We start from the raw sequence: 17,121 nt of genomic DNA, 5'->3' as shown, positions 1-17,121 counted from the left end.
GGTCGTGTTTTGTACCAGTGTTACATAATTTATGTTGTAATGAAGCTAGCTTGTTTGGAGAAACAACTACTGGTTGGCAACTCTGTCGTTAAGAAAAATTTCTTTGAGATGGATGTTTTCTATATAAATATTTCTATGTACAAACTGAACCCGAGTTAAATATTCATTGGAACAAATAATTTGAACTTTAAAGGACCTTGCTGTCTGTTTAAAATGTCACCTGACCAATGTAACCGCGCTCACTTTTGTTCACCGTAGCGGCAGGCCCGTCTCTGCCAGTGGCTTGCGTTTCTTTCGCCAGCTCGCTTCCAGCATTGGCTTCCAGACAATTTTTTAGGCGCTATGAAATAAAGAGCTACGCTTGGGATAAACCAAAGCATAGCTCTCCAGCAAGATTCAGCTCCCCAGTAGGGGTTCCTTGGTTCACACCTTGCGTCGCCCCGGAATGTCCGCATCGGCTGAACTTCGCTGTGGGAAGCTGGGTGGTACTTGCGTCGGAGGCCAAGTTGGTTCCCTTGGCCACACCGACTAACTCGATAGGAGGGGGCTACTTTTATATAAATGATTTAATACTGTCGTAGCGAATAAAGGTACATAGCGAAACAGAGCTGCAAAGATTACTCTAGTGCGAGGTGGGAAGGAGGTGCTCGGGTGTTAGCCATACTTGGCTGGCTCGTAGGATAAAATCCCGATTACGGGGGCACTGTCCCTCGGAGTCTCTTGACGGGGTTCGATTACGGAGCGTGAGCTATCGAGCTCCAGCACCAAGTAGAACCACTAAAATCACTTGTTGGCCCCTCCCTTTTTGGTAGACCTGCGATTCCCCGACGCGTCATGAAACGGGCGTTTCCCAGTGGCCGAGAGTGCACAACCAGTCGGCTCACTTCTCCACCATGGGAAAATCGCTTAATTTTCCTGTGTGAGGCTCCACGATCTGCGTATGTCTCACGGCCAAACGTCAAGCAGGTTCGGACGCGAGCAAATGACTCCTTAGAACTCGTGACGCAAGTCGGACAGCCGTCCCCGATGTGGACAGCGCCGACGATCATTCCGCCAGACGTGGTCTAACGTTGCCCAGTCAACCACCGCACTCTCCGATAGCTCTCCCGACCGGAAACGCACGTTCAGGTTCTCTCGGCTGGAAGCGCGAGTTTTAAACCTCACATCGCAAAGTACGCCAGTCTATCCAAGTCGCCCTCTACCGAGGAAAGTCTTCGCCAACGCTTTCGTATACCAGCCAAGTCCCTCTCGTGCTAACGGTGGACCGTTAGCACGAGAGCATTAGCACGAGTGTAAGGATTGCCTTCGTCAATCCTTACACCCACAGTTGGGCAAAGAGGGCCTTTCAGACGATGCACTCGTACGGAACAGTAATCCAATGTCAATTCTATGTAAAATGTATTTATTAAAACAAAAAAATCTCGCCGGTGTCACTTTTGTTTTTGGGTTTCCCCAGTGTCGTTAGGAGCGCAACCCAGTATGCCCCCTGCCTCTCCCCCAACATTGCGTCCATCTACTGATTCTGGTCGCCACAGGCGTGCTGCCTCCTCATGTGGCTTCTGAGTTCACCTGGGGACAGGAACCCTTTGCCGCAGTCCCCGCACTTGTGGGGATACTCTTTTGAGTGTGCCCCGATCAGGTGCCTCTTCACGCTGCTGAAATCAGAGGCCCTGTAGCAGCACAGGTGACAGGCATAGGGCTTCTCGCCGGAATGGGTTTGCCTGTGCCTTGAGAGGTGACTTGTCTGAGCGAATCCTCTACCACACTCTGGGCAGACGTGGAGCCGCTCTCCGGTGTGTGCTTTCGTGCGTCCTCAAGTCTGCCAACTGGGCGAACTTCTGCCCGCACTCGGCGCACTCATGAGGACGCTCGCCCGTGTGCACATTCTGGTGCCTGGTCAAGTTGCCCTGCTGCGTGAAAGCCTTGCCGCAGGTGCCGCACACGAAAGGCCTCTGTCCCGTGTGGGTGCGCTCGTGCATGACTAGGTTTTGTTTAATATCGCTGGAGTAGGGACAGTAATTGCATTGGTGCCCACCTCCTCTTTTCTCGTGCATCTTCTTCCATTGTCCCTGGAAGTGTTCGAGGGAAGCGAAGACGCTGTCGCAGTCCCCGCACGCGAAGGTCTGCACTGACCCCTCGAGGGACGGTGCCTCTTCTTGGTCTGCACATGGACGAGCAAGACAAGGGGGGCAGAAAGTTAAGGGGGGACAGTGCCGTAAAATTCCGAGATGCCCCTCCCCCGAACGGTAACCCACCCCCCATTTTGGGCTCGATTTGTTATTTTCTTTGAAAACACAGAAAGATAGCCCACTTTTAGTAAACCTAGTGTTCGGATGAATGATGATCTTGGCGTAAATGTGTCCGGTTAAGTAGGGCGGGACATATAAGCGAACATTGCTGTCTCAGAAGTACAGCCATATTTCCTTCATTGCCCCCTCGCTGCGATAACCCTTACAGAAGAAACACATATAATTTTCATACAGATTGACCCGTTTGGGTCACACAATGTTATGGACATACGGGGCCCGTATGCAAACAGGTCGTCCTATATGTGAACAGGTAACAAACAGGAGCACCCGACCAGATACGGATCGACCTGTTACGCGGACTGACCCGTTATGCAGGTCCACCCATACGATTCCTGTTCAGAAAAAGGTAAGCTGGCAACCCCCGGTCTGCCTTTCGTATTCCAAGGCTCTCCACTGAAATGAAATCCTGACACACTTCCTGAAAAGAGCATGCAAGAAACTAAAACAAGGTCTCGAAAGCAGGTACAGTTGACGAAACAGATATGTTACAGGCATGACAAAAGCAAATAGCCACGCACTGTCATCATATCAACAGGAAAACTAAATTCCCGAAAGTAGCTTAAAACTGCAGCTTCCTGTCGATATCTTGAAGTTGCTCCGCGATATACTTGTTCATGAAACCCTTTTGTTTCCTAGGCGACACATCCGAGGGTGCTTGTCCGATGTACATGTCGAAGGAATCTGAAAATGAAAAGAACATGGAAATTATCCATATGCACTGCTGTTAAGTCAAACCCGTTTATGTCGAACTCGGAAAAACCCGTCCACCAGTTCGATCTAGCGAGTAATTCTATATAAAAGTTTTAATGAATTTGACAACGAACAAGCACGCCACATCTAGAAACGTTTACACTCAAAGGAGCGTCTGTAGGTCATGAGGGACGCTCTATGCGGCCATTCAGAGGCCGCTTTTTGTCTTTCAAGGTCTCACCGGCTCACCCTCTCCCCACTCCCTAGAGAAAAGAGAATTTTTTTCTCCTTCCGGGCGATTAAAGCGGTTGCCCCAAAAGAAAAAAAGCCAGCTTTCTCTGCAAGCTGGTTTTTCCCCAACGAGTTGCTCGCAACGGGGCGAAAGCCAGCTTGCAGAGCAGTTCGATCTATCGGGAGACGCTGCAATTCCCGTTCAATGTAACCACATTTTTCGCTATGCATTACTATTGCAGCTCCTAGTCTGTTCACAAACAGTTTGATACAAGGGATGGTTTGAATTAACCAGGTGCGATATAATCGGGTCTACTTGTAGCCCTAGAAAAAAACATCACAATCGCATGTTAATTTGTTGTAATATAGGACTGAACAAAAAAAACACTGAAACCAGAAAAAAAAAATTTTTTTTATACCCAATTAGGACAGGCATGTCTCAAAACTAATGTTTGTCGGAAAAAAAAGAAGTTTGCCCAATATTTATGTAAAAAAGCGCGAAACACATGTACGACGAAACCGTCCGATCCGACGTGCGAACTGCCGGAATGGCCTTCGAGGGCAAGAGTTTTTTGTAGCACCGGAGAGCGTTGAAAACCCTCGGCTCCGACTGTCGTATTGCCTGATCGGACGTCGGATCGGACGGTTTCTTTGTACATGTGGTTCGCGCTTAATGCAAATTTTTCGACTTGCAGGCGAGACCGAAATTGTACCCCTATAAGATGATGATCATGATAGCTTTTGTACCCCTCCAGTGAGCCGCATGACAACGCTCAAGTCCTTTTTCCCTGCAGAATCATGCAAAGAGTTCTGCAGTGGAATTGCCAGGGCTGCGCAAGAGGGTGGCGGAGCTCGGGGCTCGACGTACCATCGGAACGCCCAGATATCCTACTCCTGCAGGAAACTAACACGACAGAGATTGCATTACCAGGGTTTGAGGTGTATTCGTGCCCATCCATCACTAACAAAAGGTTTGGGGAGGGTCCCAGAGGCAGAGCAATGATCTATGTGAGCACAGACTCACCACGCTGCCAAATCGACGCCACGCAGTTTTGCACCGACGACCAAGAGGTTTTTGCCATTAAGATTTCCTGGCCACAAAAGTATATAACGATGGCTTCTGTCTACTATAGACCGCTGCCCTCGAAGCAGCAACTCCAACTAGAAAACGGTTGGATCGCTCACCTGCACGATATGTACCCTAGAAACCATAAAGTGTACGGAGGAGATTTCAACCCACATCATCCAATTTGGGGGTACTGCAAGAGGAGCAATGGAGTAGAAGATTTGATTGAGGAGATGACGACATAATAGCTACACCTGGCCAACTCAAAAGGAGCCAAGACGAGAATTGGCACAAGAGGACAGAAGGTCACTACACCGGACCTCACGTGGGCTGCCATGGTAACGAGGTAGGCAACACTGGTTTGTCGGCAACAGGTATCACAAACGTTGTTGCCACCCTAAACAGCGGAGCGGCGGAAACATGTAGGCACCCTAGTCCTCCTCACCTGCATCATGGCAGGTGCCACCCGCTCCCCAGCACGCATGGCCGCATGGAGCAAAGGAAGACGCTCCAGCACGTGCAACCAATGCACGAACAACATAAAAGGAGGCATGACTTATCTCTTCTGTGAATGCCCCTACTATCAACAAATTCGGACCAAGTTCAAACCCATATATGCCCAGAACCTGGTTGACTGGGTTCACCCAAAGTCATCAGACAAAGACAATGACCAGCTTAGTCTCCTAAACTTCATGCTAAAAGCGAAGCTGGACGTGTATGTGCAGATTCTCTCCTCCCTCATCCTTTTTAGTGCCACATGCCCAGACGGAGATGTCACGTGCCATATTCCCCTCACCTTCACCTTGTTTTTGTGGCAATAAAAACGCCTTTTGAATCTGAATTCGCTGGCCACTCCCCCTTTTACTACTGGATTCGCTTGGCTAATTGGCCGAATATCGTGATTTTGCGGTGCGACCAACGTGTTGTGGCGTTGAACACACGTGCACACGCCTGCCGTCACCACGATGGCAGCGAGACCGATAAACCCGGAGCTCAAGCATGAACTTTTAGATCGCTGCGAAGAGCTCGGACTTCGACCTTACGTGGACACGCCTCAGAGGACGGCTGGTAATGACGAAGTCGACGCAGCGCCTCTGCCGCCTGACAGTTCACCTTGCCTCGAAGACATGGACTGGTAATGAACATCTGATTCCTTTATTGACGGGACAAAAATAGCGTAGCTGCTACCTCGTTGATTAGAAGTGCTCACTAACTGCTTCTGTTGTTGAGCCACCTCGTCAGGAGGTCAAATCAAATTTGGGGGTTTTACCTGCCAAACCTACGACGGGCATCTGGCACGCCCCAGCGGAGGACTGAAGATTATGTTCAACCACCTGGGGATCTTTTGACGTGCAACCGAAAGCTTGGTTACCTGGGGATCTTTTGACGTACGATCTTGTCAGAAGGAAAAAACGGAAAAGTTTGCTTGTAGTGCTGCTATTGACTCGTGCAAAATTCCGAGCAACTTTTTGCACCCCACTATTGCCCATTTCGATCGTACCGGCATGCGGTCGTGTATCACTACTGCGTGATGCACGTTAAAAACCCCAGGCTAGCGGTTGTACTGCACTGTCTAAATTTTTCATCTACAGCTTAGAATCTACAGTCGCCCGTTGAGACAGACTAACTAGGTTGTATAAACATACACACACCAATTTCTTTTTTGATTTTAGGTGCAGTTGCGGCCACTGCCACGTGATGTTGACGGCCGCCAAATGTATCTGTTGCATGGAGGTGGGGGAGGCCGCCGCCAACACCGGCAGTGTCTGCACCACACAGCACAGCGACTTCTTCGGGGCAATCCGCAATCCCGTCGGCCTCCAAATCGCGTTTCGCATGAGGGCGATCGAGCTCTTGGACAGGGAGCTTGTCGGGAACAGGGAAACCCACAGGTAAGGCCTTCAAACACCAGGTGGTGTCGGGTATTTGAAACACTAACACACTGGTCAGTTTCCATCTAAATCATTTTGCATAACCGAATACCTACATACAGGGCTCTGTTTAAGTTTGGAATGAGGCAAGCGGGCATCAGACTTCGGTGCAGAAACTGGCCTCTAGTTCTAAGGAAGTCATCCGAGGTTGGAATTGGTAGGTGCAGTGAGGATTCCACTTTGTGTGCAATTCATTATTGTAAGAGATGGTACAGTTTATTCTACCATGGGCAGATATGATCTTCGTAAACCCGAGTTCAATCTGGATTCTCCATTCCTTCAACGGAGGTACAGGTGCGTTGCATACCACCAGTTTGCAAGGTGGATTTGGCGCCGCCTTGGGAGGCACAACAGGAAGATCCTGCCTGCCTGTGTAGTAAAGGCCATTAGGAATGCCTATCCATCAGAAGAATACTGTGGCTTTAGATATCCTGCCCTGTAGGCCTTACATGTTCTCAGTCACCCCAGTGCAATATTGCTGTGCGCAGGGCCAAACAAGCAGCGCTCGGTCACGGAACTCCAGAAGATTGGCGTTTATTCTTACTCGGGCGTAACTTTTATCATTTCGTCCTAGTTTCTTGTTCTCGAAAGTGCGTGTTCATTCTCACCCTGAACACCCGGTGCTCGAACCTTCTGGGCCGGATTTTTGCGATGCCGACGGAGATTAGAAAAGGAGCTGCCCGTGACCTTGTCGAGTCGGTCTCGCTCTCGCTTCCTGTTACGCCGCCAAATTGCCGCCTGCTTTTCTGCTGTCTCGACGCTCATTCTTTATTTTGTTTGACACAAGTTCGCTGATTAAACCCTTCTTTTATGTTCATAATTTACCGTCTCTTCGCCTTGCTCCGTGACAATATGCACTTTGGAAGACGACGGGGTTTAGGTTTCCCCAGAGATTTCGCTGTGTTGAGTGGTGCAGGAGCTGCCCAGATTTCGGTTCACCTCATCCACCTCCACCAACCCGGGCAAAAAGTACTGGCTTATGGAACTATTCTAAGCTGGATCCAACATGTCCCAGCGTGGAGTAGTTCTCTAAACCAGTGCATTGACTTTTGCGTGGGACTAACTGCAATATCAGAAAGTGAGGCACACCTTACGCCAATATGTGCTATTCTTTTAAAGCATTTCTGTGTTCTAACATGCTGAATAAAAAATTGCAAGTTGATGTGTCAAGTAATTTTTATTCTCCAAGTAAACATATTTTGTATGAAATCAAATGGCTTCAGGAAAGCCTCAGAATGGTAGCCTGTATGCCCTTCTGTTTCAGCTTGGTGAAGCCACAAACAAATGCCACCTTCTCCATGGCGTTGCTTGACGTCACCTCGTATGACTGGTCACAATGTGTACGCATTAATTTCTTCCAACAGACAATGTACTGCAGCATCAATGCAAGACCTCCACAAATGCAATCAGATTTAAAGCAGAAAGGAACAGTGGTTGTAAACAAGAGGCAAATCAGTTTTACAATAATTTAGTTTGCCTCAGTTAGTAAATGTTACCTCGCCTTTCTTCCTGGTGACTGCCTTGTGGAAGCTGTAGGTGCAGTACTTTGCGCTGAATCCTGGCAAATCGCAGCGTCCATCCCAGCAAGGGCAATGCTCTTGCCTCGGAGACCTTGCAGAAGCTCAGTGTTCTGCTGCTCATACACTTGGCAGGCAATTATGTGTTATAAATCAATACGCAATGCAATGTTTTATTCTCTACACTTATTACTACTCTGACTTACCCGATTCGCAGCAGGCATCAGATAACCAGTCTGATATTGTTGTAGGTGCGCTCCGAGATGGCTTGAATGTTGACGGACTTGTTGCTGCTCAAGATGGTCGCAGGAGAAGCACCTCCAAAGAGATTGGCTGCACAAATGCAAACATTGCCTGTTGCTTTGCCACTTACCTTTGGTTGGCTCCACCATGTCTTCTGTTGACAATCAGTAGTGTGCCGACAACATCTGTGGTGTTGCAGCAAGGGGCATGGCACTTGCGGCACACCTTGAAACGCTCCAGGAGGCACCCTTCAAAAACAATAAACTTCCGCTATTTGTGGGGTGGCGCCTTTATGCAGTCACTGTCGTCACTGAAAATATAAATAAAACTGTAACATATTCCGGGGGTTATTTGAAAGTACTACCTTTGGAAGCTCACATTTGTGGAGGGCGCATAGCTGGTGTCACCAGGAGCATTGCTCTCCTCCATGCCGTCCTCCCCCTCGTCTGCATTGTAAGGACATTGTAAGGACGTTTTAGAAGGTCAGGCACTGGTGCGGTTAGCATGACCGTTAGAATAGTAAGGAATTGTGGGCAACGCTCACCCGAGTCACTGCTGTCCTCAGCTGACTCATCCTCCACATTGGTGCTGGTGTTGCTGTCACAGCTACCAGGGTCATCTGAGTTTTCTTGCTGTCAGAATCCCTTGGGCCATCTCGTCTGCCCTCTGGATCATTACTGTTGCCTGCATAAGAAGGCCTATCCAGCACATCGCTGACACTTACCTCACCATCAGGTGGTATGGGAGCCGAACTGTGAGGACGGATGTCCTGGGCCTGCAGTTGGGGGGTTGTCCTTCAAACTGGAGACGGCAATTGAACCTGGAGTGCTGGGGCAGGCTGCAAAGGTGGCATCCTAGCACTGCACTCTTGGTTCACCTGTGCAGCTGCAGATTCTATACACATAGCAAACAAAGGATTAATTTCCACTAAAACTAAACAATGCCGAGGTTCCCACATATACATACTATACTATAAGTTGAGTATTCAGTCACACTTACGCACTGCTGTAGTGCCTTCTTGTGTGCCTATGTCTGCAGGATCTGTCTGTACCAACAGATGCACGAGGAACGAAACAGGTGCAGCTGGAAGCCTGCGACAAACATTGCAAAAAGTACAGTATAGACCACTTACAACGTAACCGCTTATAGTGCAGGACCGGGTATAACGCGGCTTTTTTAAACCACCGGTTCGCCTCCCATAGAACTCCATGTATTTACATACCACTTAAAATGCAGGCGCGCGAAGGGAAATACCGGTTATAGTGCGGTTTCTGGAAGAGCCCGGCGGCCGTGCCGACTGACCGGCGCAGCGAGCACGCTTCCCTTTGCGGCGCTAGATAACGGCGCGAGCCGCGAGCGGCACTCGCGGGGCATGGAGGTTGCTCGAAAAAACCGGGAGATGCGAAGAGAGAGGCTGCAGTTGCCATAGCGACGGAGGGACGCATGCACGTGTCGTTCTCGTGCGTGCGTCCCTCCGCTGCGATGGTTGGAAACAACCGCAACGACAGACCAATCGCAGGTCGAGGAGAAGTGTTGCATGCCGGCAGTGCATACACACTATTGGCTCTTTCCTTTCCCCCCCAACCTCTATTACAACGCTTCTCCTCCTCTCCGGTCGCGGGTCGGCTGCGTCTATCCGCAAACATGGCGTTGGTTTTGATCGTCGACGTAGATTGCGTGATGGAGGCTCATCGTTCCGCGTAAAAGCGCTACCCTTGACTGTGAATTTTCGTTGTGTGTCGTTATGATAACCCAGCACGCACTAGAAGGGAAGATCCAAGGAAAGATCCACCTACTCGTGCGGCGATGTCGTGGCGGCACTCTCAAGACGGCAGAAACGCCCGTGTCGTCGTGTTTGTTTACTTCGACTAGAGTGGTGCTTTCTGTGTTTTCGAACATCGCCCGGATTTCTTATTTGGAGCATTTCATGCCTGTGCTCAAGTTGAAGGTATTACTGGCGCGTACCGTATGAAGGATGCGAATTTTCACGCGTTTTCATCGCCGGAGAAAAGTGATTAGGGTTAGCAATCCTGAACGCTCGCAACGTCCGCGACGTCCGTCCGCAACCCACGACGCTGTTAAAAGGCTGCGCCAGGCAAAAGTCGCTCATTTCTTTAAAAAATGTGTGACGCACTTGAGACAGAACTGTTCTAGTCTGGTGAAATAAAGACTTTCCTCAAACTAAGCTTTATTTTTCACCTAACATAAAGTAAATTCTTTTACAAAGGTAAGTAGTCTCATGGCATGTATTTTGGCCTGAAAAATTGATGTTTTGGTTATAACGCGGTACCGCTTATAGTGCGGATTTTTGCGACTCCCGCGACATACATTATATGCGGTCTACACTGTATTGGGCATGGTCTAAAGATATTTCACAGTTTTGATGGCACTCATGTTCAGCTGAAAGTGTGAGCACCGATATGAAAGGCCTATGTTTGCAATTTGTGTCTAAAGTACAATTTGCACTCAAGGTCAGTAAGAGAGTGGAATGGGAGTGGCAAGGGAACTCACCACACTGGTGTCTGACGCAATGCTTTGTATGGCTGGTCCAACCATGTCGATTGCGTCGAGCTGACCAGATGCAATAATTTGGACGTCCCTTGTCCCTGCCAGTGACTAAGGGTAGAAGAAATAATAGTGCAACATGTGCTTAATGTACATTCCGTCCTGAGAATCGAGACGGCCACGGTACCAAATTTACAGGAGAGGAACCTCCAACGGGGCTGTCATGGCTTGATGCAGCTGCTGGCCTCTTCAGGCCACTCGATCCTGTCAGCATCTGGTTGAAATGCATAGAAGAAATGCGCATTGGTGGTGGGCTACAGATGTAGCTTGTTCAATATACACTCCATAGTACTCGAACTATGCAGGTGTGTCATGCAGGAAAAACTCAAACTCTAGGTGGTGGGGGTTGAATGCAAGATCCTGGGTTCTGCTTAGTTTGCTTTGAGGGGTGGCAGGGATCCCATTGCTGAAATGCAATTTAGAGCAATTTTTGGGAGCACCAAAATATGCATTCTGGAGCCGTTTGGAGCACCAAATGTTAATTTTCTGTGCACTTTGTAGCATGTAAATACACATTTTTAGCGCTTTACAGCAACCAAGTTGACTTTACAAGAATTTTGAAGTTGGCACGTATTTTACCAGGCATCTTTTACTATAACGCAAATGTGCTTCATGCCATATTCCAGTTGAAAACCATCAGGGGAAACTTTTTGAGAGGTATTAATGAGTATTAATACTAAAAAAGACAACAAGCTGGTTTATGCAATTTTTGGACCAGATTTATTTTGAATAAAGAGATGTAAAAAGAAGTCCAGGATTTAAAGCCTCTATAGTTTTTCATTTACAGTTTCCAGCTTGGTCGTATTCGCAGACAAACTTGCATTTGCCTCGGCAAGAAGTACCCGACCAGATTCGATCTCGTCCATGTTCTTGTCCCTCAGCCCCATCTTGATGAGATGGGGCTGAGGTCTTCAGTCTCCAGGAGCGCATTTCGAATGCCTCCAAATGTCAAGTGGAGTTCACAAGACACGACGGGACTCGGATATACATGCGACGTTGGACAGAAATAGCGCAGTTTAAAAAAAACAAACAACGCCGGCTGAATATTTGCATTTTAAACGAAAAGGTTCCCACGTGACTCAACGCTACGCGAGTTCGCCCCGTTACGTAGAGCGAAAGTCTCACTGAAAGCCTAACTGAGGTCAGCCAGTCACACGCTCTTACCTTTCTTCATTGCATTCGATGCACAGCAGTCCCCTTCAAAGCCGGCTGTTCTGAACAGCGGGGTAACGTAAGCGTGGCGTAACTGCACAAAACGGTGAACCTTGGCAGAAATCGAACTCGCTCGAACCACGCCACGGGTATGACCAAGATGCGAAGAACAAACAAGAAATGTCACACCCAGCTTTAGTTTATAGTCGCTACGCGCGACTAGTTCCGGGTTCCGCTAGATGTCTCATTTGTGTAAGGTTGCTGTTGGCTCAGGTAGCTGGCGCAAAATGCCGTCCAATCCGCAAACAGAGCTTTTGGAGCACTTTGGCGCAATTTCGCAAAATTTTATCAGCATGGCGCAGGAAATCGCTTTAGGCGCAAAATAGTGCATTTGGTAGAAGAGCAGTAAGTTGGGCGAGTTGGTAAACGTTGAGCATGGTTAAAATCGCGCACAAAGAGACGAGGACAAACGAGGTAGGATCACAGAACACAGACAGGCGCGCACTCACAACTCTAGTATATTAAGTGAAGAAGAGAAAGATGAAGCACTATTTTTTACAGGGGACAACGTCACCAGGGGGAAACAGATCATCCGCAGTCAAATGATCGCAAGAAGGCAACTTCTTTTTCGCTCAAAGCTACCGACGGCTGACTAACGCAGCGATCGGTCAGGCTCAAGATGGTGAACGCCTCGAGCGCCTCGCGCGTTTGTTTTTCCTTAAACCGGCCAATGATTGATGTTTTTTCTAAAGATGGTGTGCACATACAGGTTTTACAGTGCACCGAAAGGTGACCTCCCACATTGGATGTTAAAGAAAGTTTATGCTCTCGTAGCCGGTCATTCAGACACCGTCCCGTCTGTCCAACATAGCATCTTCCACATGAAAGAGGAATGCTATATACAACGCCCGATGAACGGGGAACAAATTCCAGCGGACCTCGAGAGATTAGCGATAATATAAAAACAATCCAAAAGCTATTTTACGATGAGTAAAGCTTTACGCACTCCGGAGCACGACCAACTCCGGAGTGCATTTCGGACGAAATGGCTATACGATGGTTACACTCGGATCTGACTAACCGAGCTGCTTTCCGAATGATGCTCCTTGATTCGGCAAATAATGCAGGAAGGGAGCAGCAGCACGTTGTAAAAGAAATGGGATTGATTTCAGAGCTCACGTTCGAAACGATGAACCAACGGACACAAGTTTCTGAGACACGCCAAACGAACATTGCCGCCATTGCCACCTGGGAGCCTGGGATTTCAAATGGTTATTTCCGGCACGATTTCCGGTTCCGCTTGGCCTGCCATCTGATGAGAGCGAGAAAAGGTCCGAGAAATGTAACGATAAATGTTTCACCAAGAATTTACATGCAAGGAAATGCGAAAACCGTTAATAAAAAGCTATCGTTATTAAGTTTTCCGCGGCGCAGTATCACGCTCTGCTGGTTGATCAAAAAAAGTGGCGGCAAGCGCGGGAAGTTTAGCAGACGACAGTTGAGCGTCTCTTGGGAATCCCGCTCTGCGACCGCCACTCGGCTGAGTCCCAACGAAAATGTCTTCCGAAGACCTGCCTCGCCTCAGCCTCATCCGAGAATATTTCTCGGATGAAGAATGGAACACCATGTCATTCTACGTGAAGTCAAGGATGACAAATCTCAAGGAAAACTACGACCTTCTCTTACGAATGGGTGAGCGTTGTTGGCAGCTGAGCCTCTGAAAAAAGCGCCTCTGCGAATTCGGGGAAAGGGATGGCTGCGAAGAATAATTTGTGAAATAAAAGTATTTATTAGTATTCGATACGTTACATTAGGATACCAGGCCTGAACACCGGGTCCCCGGTATATTGTAGCCTCAGCACCGAGGTCCGCTGTGAAATGCAGTTACTCGGCAGTGACAACGGCAAACCCTAACGGCAAACCCTCGTGAGGTTAACTCTGTGCTTATGCGAAGAGCAAGTCGCTTCTTCGGCAGCAGTTGCGGCGACCTCAGAACGACGCCTAGCTCTGATTGGCTCTGATGGAAGGATAGTGGGTAGACCTCGAGGCAGCTTGCTGTGAGGTCTATCCACTGTCCTTCAGTCAGAGCCAATCAGAGCTCGGCGTTTTTCTGACGTCACCACAACCCCTGCAAAAGAAGCAGACGAACTTGCGATCCCCATTGTTTCTTCACCCGACAACCAAATATTGCAGGCGCTACAAAGTGCCCCCCCCCCCCCCCCCCCTCTTTCCAATAGACCCCCAAAATTATATACATTTATTATACAAATTTTGTTTCGCTTTTTCTTAACAGAAAAATGAACTACGCCTCGACGAGCGCTCGTTCTCCACACAAATGTAGCGCCAGTGGTCTGAACCAGATGACAAAGTTTCAAAACTCTCCCCGTTAGCTTATTCAAAAGTTAATAGCGATTTTCCGAAATTTACAACGGGAAAATGGCTGCCGGTGGAGCTCTCGAACACATGGAGCTTAATGGCGTCAGTTACTGAAAGCGGGCGCCATTTTCCAATCGAAATTATCAGAAAGTCACTTATGACGTTTGAACGAGATAATGATTACTTCTTAAACTTGGGTATCTGATTAGAACCTCTCGCGCTACATTTGGACGAAAAAAAAAATTTTTTTTTTGCTGGAAAACAAGAAGGGGGTGGGGGTTGCGTCATCTTTCAGGCAGCGTGGCTTGAGGCAGTCGGCCTTTTGTAGCAGGAAAAATATTAATGATTTGGAGCAGCCACTGACGCTTTTGGAGCAGATGCCAACATCTGTTAACACATCACTTGAAAAAAGAAAACGCGACTCCATCGCTAAATGCGTTTATCTTTGATAATGATTGAGGGTTCCTCTTTGATGCTGAAGCATATTACCTACCTTTTTCTAATAAGAATAGGTAGGGAACAAAGGGAATTCGCAGGGCCTTTTTTAGGAATAAGGCCGAGGTCACAGTAAGTTTCATTTACAATGAGTATTAAAAACAGGGCTTCAAAATGAATCATAGCGCTACATTTTATCGGGATAAAGACTCTTCCTTTCTCTTTTACGGGTAGTTTACTATGCATATATACATAATTTGTGCAAAATTCCGGCAAATACCAGCCTATCTGCTATCAGGAATGATGTGTAATATATCATAAACTGAAGAAACAACCATCCAATATTATGAAGACCTTCACTTGTGCATTAACACTGACAGTGCTCTTTGGCGACGTTGGAGCCAGAGTCAAGTCAAAGTTTGCCGCTCTTTCGTTAGACAGGAACTACATTGACTACCGTATCTATTGAAATATACATTGGTATTTCTTAAATTTTATCGGCAAATATTTTTATGATGAGGGATTGACCGAGATTTAAGACCATAAAAAGGTAGACCTGTAAAAGTAGCGAACATAAGTTCGGAGCCTATTTCACGCAAACCCAGGCGCTCCCCCGTGTCAGCCGCTGCTCCTAGCACTCCGATGCAAAGCGGTGAAGCTCGCGCTGGCGAGAGGCGCTGAAGGTTGACGCAAGCTGCCCGAGGTGCCGTGGTGCACTGGAACCACGGCACGGAGCCATGTGCCACACATGATAAGTAAAGGGGCGACGCAACGATTTCTGTACCGCTTAGAACGAATACCTCACGTTAATGACCTATGAGACGCGTTCGATTCTCATCCCATGCAACTGAAGTCGCAGAAAAAAAAATTAAAAGAAAAAGGAGCACGTTTGCCTATGCAACTCGCAGCCAGAACAAGCGGCCTACGTGATCTGGAACTGATTATATGCCACTAGTGTTGATCACAGCCACGCACTGGGGTTGGCGAAGCACAGGACACGCACTGAGTTCCAGACGTTGTTGTAATTCGTCTATCGTCGTCATTGCAGCGATTGGACACGGGGCAATACCCGAATGCTTGTCGAATCAGCTGTTGAATATCACGAGCCCAAATTGAGTGCTCCCTCAATGCATGAGTCCAATCTATGAGCCACATTGAAATGCCAACACTGGAGGGTACTGCGACACGTCAGCTGCGTCGTCAAGTTTTCCGAAGGAGATATTGAGAGAAAACGCTCGCATTTGTCCTTGAAAATACACCGTAACAAAGGAGTTTCTTGGTCATTCGTTGCGTGTGAGTATACAGCTGTGACCCACTAGTGCCATTAAGCTCGTGTAAAGTGAAAATTATTACAAGCGAATGTCTCTGCACGGCCCCTTCAAGTGGTCTAGCCAGGGGTGCAGGAACCTGGTTCTGGCTTATCACAGTAGCCGCCATCGCACTTTTTTTTTTCGCGACTTTTAGCTTTTGACATTGCCGACATCGTCTGGAAATTTAGACGCTATCGGCGATCAACCGTCCAGCGCATCAACCGGCCAGCACAGTTCACGAGCAACCTTTATACTTCGTTTCGTCTTAAAACGCAAGCCGACGCTACGAACCAAGCGGACACATCAAACAGCATCAAAGCGCGACATCGTGGTATTCGTCTGCACACGTTTTTTCATGGGTAATACCAATAAAGTGCAGTGCGTGGTAAGCAACATAATTAAAACAGGAGACACGGAAACAGGAAGGACACACACACCACCGTCTTGCTATTCACCAGTGAATGTCCCATGACTAGCGCTTTTAGTATGTGCGGTTGTATGTGGTCGAGTTTTCGAACTCTGCTGTGACCTAAGATGAGACGAAATATGCGGTAAGTAGAGACGCTGTAAAATACATATACGGGTAAATTCTTTTCAGAGCGCAGCTCTTAGGCGCCCATTTCCGACTTGAGCGGCGTCGCCGTCGGCGTAACCGCGCGATGAGTCATGGGAAATGTCCCACAATGCACCGCGCGAGACCCTCGGGACGTCACGAGTTGTCACGAGGGTCCCGCGCGGTGCATCATGGGACATTTCCCGTGGTGCAACGCGCGGGGAGAGGGAGGAGGAGGGCAGAGAAGGGATGATGGGAGGAGGAGGGATGAGAAGAAGGAGAGGGGGAGGAGGATGAGATAAGGGGAGTAGCTTGAAGGATGTTAGGAGGAGGACGAACAAGAGGAGGGGAGGAGGAGTAGCAGGGAGGATGAGGAGGAAAGGTATACCCTTTCCTCAGTACCCTTTCCTCCTCTTCCTCAAGAGCTGCGCTCTAATTCGGTGTTAAGCGCGAGACACATGGACGGCACAATCTTCCGACCCGACAGTCCCTACGCCGCTCCGAATTGTCGCACGCAACAGTTTGAAACACGTGCTTTCGACCTTGAATGCGACGCGACGATCCTTTCGGCTCCGCCCAGGAAATCTCTGGTCCCAGATTGACGGTTAGCTCGCAGGAGCGAAATTACGAGCTCGTTCTCGCTAGCGCGTGCATTCTTTGCTGGGGTCATCTTTCTCGAATGGGTCAGCGGGATTCACGCGTCCGGCTTCCCCTCGCCCGTCCTGCTATCGTGTTCGTCCCGC

General features: G+C 48.5%; 2 protein-coding genes and 1 pseudogene across 5 annotated transcripts in view; 2 read left to right on the top strand and 1 right to left on the bottom strand.

The window, feature by feature from the left end:
- Positions 1-17,121, top strand: part of LOC115318783 (histone-lysine N-methyltransferase PRDM9-like) — an 83,048-nt gene that overhangs the window by 28,878 nt on the left and 37,049 nt on the right. The window contains exon 1 of one of the 4 annotated variants that reach the window (XM_040213763.2): positions 13,296-13,396. The exons of the other annotated variants lie outside the window; for them this stretch is intronic. Coding sequence (XP_040069697.1) covers positions 13,330-13,396 — 67 coding nt within the window. The 5' untranslated portion in view covers positions 13,296-13,329. Of the gene's footprint in view, positions 1-13,295; positions 13,397-17,121 lie in introns of those variants that run through there. 4 annotated transcript variants of the gene reach the window in all.
- LOC115318795 lies at positions 1,386-12,138 on the bottom strand (annotated as a pseudogene).
- LOC115311052 lies at positions 5,995-6,669 on the top strand. Its single transcript, XM_040213771.1, has 3 exons — positions 5,995-6,188; positions 6,362-6,364; positions 6,516-6,669. The coding sequence occupies exons 1-3, from the start codon at positions 5,995-5,997 to the stop codon at positions 6,667-6,669; spliced, it is 351 nt and encodes a 116-aa protein (XP_040069705.1).

Source organism: Ixodes scapularis, unplaced genomic scaffold, assembly GCF_016920785.2.
Source record: "Ixodes scapularis isolate PalLabHiFi unplaced genomic scaffold, ASM1692078v2 PGA_scaffold4__175_contigs__length_147842914, whole genome shotgun sequence".
Classification (NCBI taxonomy): domain Eukaryota; kingdom Metazoa; phylum Arthropoda; class Arachnida; order Ixodida; family Ixodidae; genus Ixodes; species Ixodes scapularis.
Note: the sequence above shows the minus strand (reverse complement) of the source record. Positions and strands in the feature narration are given on the sequence as shown.